Source organism: Acomys russatus, chromosome 28 (genome assembly GCF_903995435.1).
Source record: "Acomys russatus chromosome 28, mAcoRus1.1, whole genome shotgun sequence".
NCBI classification, from domain to species: Eukaryota; Metazoa; Chordata; class Mammalia; order Rodentia; family Muridae; genus Acomys; species Acomys russatus.
In genome coordinates, this window is record NC_067164.1 from 16,730,724 (window position 1) to 16,738,593 (window position 7,870).

Here is a 7,870-nt window from a genome sequence, read left to right on the forward strand (position 1 = left end):
GCACCCTACCGTTATCACCTCATGCCTAGCTGGTTATTTTCCAAAGTTCCAGTCCCTAATATTACCACATTGGAGCTTAAGGCTTTGCCATGTGGAAGGGGGAACCACCATTCGGTCAGTTGACAAGAAAGCTGTGAAGCACGACTTCTGCTTCATTTATTCACTAGCTATTTGCAGAACGCTTGCTTACACGGTGCCAGTGCTCTGCACAGTTCACCTTGGCATCGACTCTGTGAGGCAAAGACTACTATTGGCTCTCTTATGCAGATGAGAAACGTAAGCTAAGCAAGGCCGGATAAACTGCCAGTGATCATTCCGTGGGTATGTGCGGTAGCTGAATGGGTAGCCCTCAAAAACGGGGTGTCCCTGTAGCTCTACATGTAGAGAGCATCCAGGCAAAGGGTTTCTTCCATCCGATACCTCCCCGTCTCCCTTACAGACACATAGAGTCAGTGGTGTTCCACTAGGATCTACAGTCAAATACCAGCAATGGCAGCAAAGGGAATGAACCAGAAACACTGAAGACTGTAGTTAGGCAGACTCTGAGATGGTTTAAATAGAGAGCTACGAACATTTCAATAACTATCAAGACTGTTGTGGTGGCTCCTGAGTCTAAGGAGCAATTGGGAGATGGAAGGAGGAAGTTTGGAAGTTCAGTGGCTACTTCCAGTCCAGCCTGAGTAATAATAATAATAATAATAATAATAATAATAATAATAATAATAATAATAATAATAATAATAATCAATCTTAAAATACAGATAGATTCACTTAACATTAAAATAGAGTTGTGCCAGTAAGCTAATTGTTACAGAAAGCCATAGTCCTTTGCACTTCAAGCGGTACTTTGTGGCATCCCTGGTGGCCTTTTCTATCCAGCGCGGCCCCTCTCCCGCCTTAGCGCAGAGTAACCCCTCACAGCTTTCCTGTGGATTTTCCGTAGTCAAAACAAAATATGACCTGCCGATCAGCAGGGTAGTGATGCTTCAGGAACCGTTAGAGTTCGGGAAGTTCCAGAGTTCAAAAAACAAAGAGGAGATTGCTACAGTGTTCTAAAATAAACACTGACCTCACTTTGGCAATGATCTTTCTCCTCACCCTCCTCCCATGCTTGGCTGACCAAAACCCTGCGAGCCAAATGTGATTTACTTGACACCACAAAAACAGCAGGAAAAACAAACCCTCATTTGCGATAAGACAAGATAGATGTATTTTTAAAGAATGCGTTCCTGTCTGAGACATGAATGGAACCTGCAAAACTCAAAAGAGAAGAAAAGCTGTGAATGCTCTCCTTCCACCCCGCCCCCCCCCCCCCCGGCCGCTCCCAATCACTGTAGTCCTAAATGCAGTCCTGGTGGGCGGAGCTCACGTGCACACATAAGGGGTGTGACCAGCCTCAAGCATACTGAGGTCCCAGGAGTCTCACTACTCCCTGTGAGCTGTCACTTCTCCTGCAAAGCCCATCACTCCCTCCCCTTTTGAGACTTGGGACAAAAAGCAAAAATCCCAGAGTCTAATCCTTGGGAGTGGAACAAGGGGTGGGGGTGGGGGTGGCGGGGGGGGGGAGGAGCGATGTCCTTTCCGGTTGTGGGGAAACACCCTGAGCTCCGGGAATTTCCCTGGCCTGGAGCTGCCTTTTTCTCGCATAAAAGGGGCTGGTTAAAGCCTTAGAGCTCCAGATCGCACCTCAAAGCCTCCAACCAGCTCCAGCACTCCAGACACCAGCCGCACTCCAACCCAGCACTATGGCCTCAGCCACCAGCCCGCTTCTCCGTGCAGCACTGCTGCTGCTGCTGCTGCTGCTGGCCACCAGCCCTCAGGCCACAGGTAGGACTCGCCGCTGCTGTTCTAGGGAGGGACCCTCCGATGGGCGCAGCCGCCCACAGTCCAGTTGACCCAGCATTTTCTCCCACAGGGGCTCCGGTCGCCAGCGAGCTGCGCTGTCAGTGCCTGCAGACTGTGGCAGGGATTCACCTCAAGAACATCCAGAGCTTGAAAGTGACGCCCCCAGGACCCCACTGCACCCAAACCGAAGTCATGTGAGTGTCTTCCTGCGCAACTTCTGCCCAAACTCTCCGCCTGCCCACATACTCATCATCCTAGCGGGATTTCCTCATGTGATTCCATCCTTCTCTCTGCAGAGCCACTCTCAAGAATGGTCGGGAAGCTTGCCTTGACCCGGAAGCCCCCATGGTTCGGAAGGTTGTCCAAAAGATGCTAAAGAAGTGAGTTGTGCTTGTGTTTGTTCTAGAGTCAGCCCGGGTCCTAGTGGTGAAGGTCGGAAAGTTTTGGTTGTTACTTTGATAACTGACCTTAACTTGAGACCGTTAATTGGTGCTGATGCTAGAGAATTGTGTCCAGCTTGGCCATCACCACACTCAAAATCCCTATACAAATGGATGGTGGCAATGTGTGTCCCTAAAAGATAAAGTAGCAGGTGACCTATAAAAATCCCCTAAGGGCCTTGAAAACGGGCTCCTTGGCACAGTTTGATTGTGAGCCTTCTTGACAGAGAAGGGGGCGTTTTGGCAGTGAGAGTTCCCTGAGTTCGCGGCTAATTTCTCTGTGAATGTGGCATAATTTCTCGAGTCAAAGCTAAGTGGGAGAGGCTTGTGAGTGTGAGAGGAGAAAAGTCACACTTGCAAATTAACCCACGGTGATCTATTTTTTTTTTTAAACCCAAATTGTTGAGTCCATAAGAAGCCAAGTTGTCAGCTGTACAGAACTCTGGTTTCAAGGGTAGATACGCAGAGATGCTACCTAGAGCCTCAGGGACTGGGGTAAGACAAGAATGGCTTTGATGACTACCTGTAACACTGGCTTTTCCCCCCACTACAGGGGCATCTCCAAGTGACTGAAAAAGAAGTAAGATTGCTCTGATGGCGACCATCTGGTGAATGCTGGCGTCTGACAACACTAGCTCAACACATTTTACAATTTCTTGTGAGGGTCGTATTTATTTATGTATTTATTTATTTCACAAAGCATGTGCTTTTTTTTCTTAAATTAATATTTAACGATGTGGATGTGTTTCATCAATGGTAGTTGAGTTCTGACTGTTCAGTTTAAAGATGGTAGATTTAAAATAGCTCATTAAACTAATATTTATTGGGAGACCATTGTCAATTACCGTGATAGAAGGGCGTGGGGTGGGAAAGGCGAGCTGAGAGCTGAGAGTATATGATCATGTTTTGTGTTAGGGTAAGGAAATGTATGGTAGTCTATGGTTGTGTGCTTTGAAAAGAATGCCAGTATTTATTAACAGACATCTTTCTTATTATATGGTCAACACTGACGTGTTGAAGCGTCCCTTGGACATTTTATGTCTACTTTGTAGGGCATAGTGCCCTTTTATGTCCTTTAACCAATGTTTCTCCTTGTCTCTGGACAGAAGAAGTACAAAGGACTGTTACAAATGAAATAAAGATAAAAGTTTTATCAAAAGATAACATGGGTGTTTTTGTTTCATTCTTCTTGACATCATGGTTTATAGTTAATCTCGTACATGTGCTGGTTGGCATTTCTTCGGACTTTTCCTTACTTGAGGAGAAAGAGTTGGTACTCCTGAGAAACACACTCTACCCTCCCCCAACATTCTTGATGATTCTAGCTTTATATAAAACATTGCTATTTTCTACACTCACCAATTTCCCATTCAAAGTAGCTCCTTTTTCTTTAATGCCCTTTAATTTTGAGAGGGATCGTGCTATGCTGCCTAGGCTGGCTTTGAGTGCCCAGTCTTCCTGCCGCAGGCTCTCTGCTTGCTAGGATGCAAGTGTGCAGAGAAAACACACCTGGCTGTAAAAAAAAAAATTATTGGTAAAGTCCTGAGTTCTTATAAACATCTTTACAATGGCTCTTCTTCAATTATTTTGGTTTGTGGGTCTTCCAAAATGGGTAATTATCTTTCCCTTTTAATGAGGTTAGTGGCTAGAGGTGGAAAAAATGGATTCTTTCTAAAGACTTTAAAGGCCTGAGCTACTGAACATGCTAATAAAAGTAACAGTTTATACAGAAAAGTACACACTTTGAGGTAAAATTTACTAAAACTAATGAGATGTATGGTTTTAAACGATGCCATGTTTTATCAATGGCTAAAGTTTTAAGGAAAATTCTAATGAGGAAAGAATGTATATTAGGATATCTAAGCAATCCTGAAGAAGAAAATGGAAAATTTAGAACTTAAAAGATATGAAAGGTACATAAAATAGAATAAAAGAAATACCTCAGCTATGCATACAAAAACCTAAGAAAATAACATAAGAAGTGTCTGGGGAGTCTGACAGAAAATTTCCCAAAGGTCGGGCTTAATTTTTCAACCCATAGGACTCTGAGGTGATTTGCTGCCATAGAAGACATGGAGAAACACTGTGTATTAGAAAAAGTTCACAAGCCCCAAACCCTACCACATGACCAACACTTGACTACCACCAGCCAAGGCTTTGGAATGGCTGTGCTGCAGCCCTTGATGGACAGTGGCAGGGAAGAGAAGGGAATGTCAGTCACATCTATGCACTCCTACATAATCCATAGCCCCAGTGTAAGCAAGAGAACAGCACAGGAATCCGAATTTCAAGGACATTCCTCAAAATATGCAACAAGCATTCTTCAAGGTTTTCCACGTGAGGGAAAGCAAGACACCACCAAAAACGTGTACAGATCAGAGGAGACAAAAGAGATATGAGTGCCAAATACAGTGTCAGTGATATATTGGAGTGTGGAATAGAAAAAAAGAAGACACGAATGGAACACTGGTAAAATCTGAGTAAAGACTGCCCTGGGATCAGTCTCTTGGTTTTGATAAATACACTATAGGCAGCATGTCAACAACAGGAGACACAGAACAAAAAGTCATGGGAACTTCCCCCACATAAATATTTTCTAGTTCTAAAATTATTCTAGGTGAAAATTTCAAATTTTCAGCATGATTTTGGAAAATGTACAATAAACAAAACAATTAAGTAATAGACTTTAATACACTATAATAAAATTACAAAAAACTTAAATGGTACTGATGTAATTAAAAGTCAAAGGTTATTTGTCTATGAAAATAAGATAACCCATGCTACTAAAAGTTAAATATTTGACTCTAGATAGCTTGGAATGACAATAATTTAAAATATGTCTCATCCCACAAGAACTGTCTGAAAGATACCCAATGTGCATCAACAATTAGTAATGTATTATTGATACATTTATGGACAACTGATCTATTAAGGAATGCACATATGGAAACAAGTAATCATGGGTGAATAAAATCTGATTCAAAATATAAAGGGGATAATTACACAGAAGAGACTAAGTAATTTAAAATTTTTATGAGTAACATTAAAATACATAAAACAATTTTGAAAGGCTAACAAAAAGCAGTACAAACCAGAATTTGTAGTTAAAGTTTTTTTGTTTGTTTGTTTTGTTTGTTTTTCTGCCTGGTGTGGTGGTGTCACACACCTATAATCCCCGTGCTTAAAGGGCCTGCAGCTAGAGACTTGTCTTGGCCATATGGCGACTCAGAAGCCATCACAGGCTACATGAAATCTTATCTTAAAAAAAAAAAAAAAAAAAGGAATGGAGATAGGGTGCCACTGTGTGGTTCATGCTGACCCTGACTATAGAATTCACCTACCTCAGTTCTTGAAAATTCTGGGATTACAGGAATTGCCATATTGTTGGCTCCCCTTAGATAAAGATCCTAACTTTATCCATATCTCAAAGCTTAGTAGGGAAGGTAATGAAATACTGCTAATAGTATGGAAGAGTTAAAATATATAACTGAGTCAGCTTGACTGGCACCTCTAGGTAAACTGTTTGCATTGTTCGTTTGTTTGTTTGTTTTTGTTTGTTTTGTTTTCCATTTTGCAGTGCACAGGGAACTTTCCCTATAAGAGATTCCATCTTAGCCTTGAAGAGTGTGTTGAACATGGAAAACGTTGAAGTGCTATGAGAACACGCCGTGGCCATCACTTTTTACGATGATCTTGCTTTTCTAGTTGAGACAGATGTGACCATCCACTGTGTGTGCTTGTGGTTGCTGACTCACCCCTTAGCTTCCTAAATTTGCTTTCACAATGCCAGAAGCATCTTGCTTTTTCATATGCAATGCAAACGTCTAGTATGATAAAAACATTGCCATGGAGAGATGTGCTCTTGCCATGTGTTTATTTCAGACATAGTGTGTCAATGTTGGGATCCCCCTATTTCTTACGCTGTAGTACATGAATATAATGCAATTTAATTGCATGATGCTGCTGCCACAAAAGGCTCTAATTTTTAAAGAAAATATAAACACAAAGTTTTACATTAAGACTCATTTAGTAAGAGTCTTGAAAGATCTAACGTATTTAATTAGTATTAGTTGTTGCTTAGTATTAACTAAAAATAATTTAAATAAGTACAAATTATTGAAAGCATAAAAATATCCTTTCTACAAGAATAAAAAATACTAGTTGTGTTAGTGGATGGAAGTATCTTACATGTAAAAAAAAAAAACCCTTCTTTTTCAATTTTATTTTATTCATCTTTTACACATGTCACTAGCCCTGATATGTCATACCCATCTAACAAATGTCTTTTGATTTTAATATTCATCACCATTTTATTCTGTTATGTAACTTGAACATGAAAATTCCACAGCCTTCCCACCCTCTCAGGATAGACACTGGGTAAATCTCGTGGTGTGGCATCTGCACATTGGCCATGGAAACAGCAGTTGATCAGTAATAGCTTCTCTGTGGAAGTAGCATCCAGAGGAACTGACAGAATCCTAAAGGTCACAGCGCCCCTCCCCCAGCACACAGGCTAACAGGAAGATCAAGAATTGAGGTCAGACTGGGTCTCTAAGGAGGCCATGCCTTGTTTAAAAGGGGAAAACCCCCTCCCACCAAAAACAAAAACAAAAACAAAAACAAAAACCAATGAAGCAAAACCCTCTCTTCAGGTAGGCTTTGTCTTTTCTAAGTGTTCCTGTGGACAGAATAAAAGGATAAAGTGTGGAAGGGCTGGCAACAGAGAGGGATGCTAACTCTCCTCAGCAGCTCTGATGGACTCAGGCACCACATCCCCCAGAGCAATGTATTGTCTTGTCCCCCCTTACTGAAAAAGAAAGAGAAAGTTCCTAGACATGAGCCAACAAGGAAATGGATCCCCTCCCCATTTGTTTTATTTGGAAGGGAAAGGAAGTAGGGATGCAATAAAACCCTTAATAAAGTCATGGCCTTTTCTGGAGGAGGAACTATAGAATTTTAAATGAAACAATGACATTTTGCAGTTAATTTAAAGAGTGTTGTAATGAGAAAAGTGTGTGTGTGTGTGTGTGTGTGTGTGTGTGTGTGTGTGTGTGTGTGTGTATGTGTGTGTGTGCGAGTGTAAGGCAGAAGCAACCCCATGCCAAGCTTTTATGTGAGTGCAGAGATCCAGACTCAGGGTCTCATGTTTGTGGGGTGTACACTCTGCTGATTTAACCATCTCCCTATTCCTGGAGAATTACTAAAAAGGAATCATGAGTTCCAATCCTGCTATCTCATAAAATGCCTCAGTCATACCATATTTACATGCTTTTTTTGCATCAACAAATCAAACTCCTTAAGTGAAAAATTAACAGAACTGTGACTACCATGCCGCATAGTAGTCTTGAAACTTGAAGTATTTCATTTACCTTACAAGGAGAAACGTCATTGAATTTTAATTTAAAAGATGAATTTATCTCAGTATACATATAGAGAAAAGCTGGGAACCCTTAGAAACAGGCATACCTCAAGAGGTCCAGCTTTGTGACAGAAAAAGGTACTTGTGGAGAAATCTAAGGGGTACAATGAGACTGACAGGCACAGTGCACTGATTTGCTAAGTCCTGGTCAAAAGTCACAATGCAT

General features: G+C 41.5%; 1 protein-coding gene across 1 annotated transcript; it reads left to right on the plus strand.

The window, feature by feature from the left end:
• The first annotated feature begins 1,630 nt into the window (after nucleotides 1-1,630).
• On the plus strand, nucleotides 1,631-3,214 carry LOC127210602 (growth-regulated alpha protein-like). Its single transcript, XM_051170298.1, has 4 exons — nucleotides 1,631-1,827; nucleotides 1,916-2,039; nucleotides 2,142-2,225; nucleotides 2,839-3,214. Exons 1-4 carry the CDS (start codon nucleotides 1,746-1,748, stop codon nucleotides 2,852-2,854), a joined length of 306 nt encoding a protein of 101 aa, XP_051026255.1. The 5' UTR covers nucleotides 1,631-1,745; the 3' UTR covers nucleotides 2,855-3,214.
• Nucleotides 3,215-7,870: the final 4,656 nt, after the last annotated feature.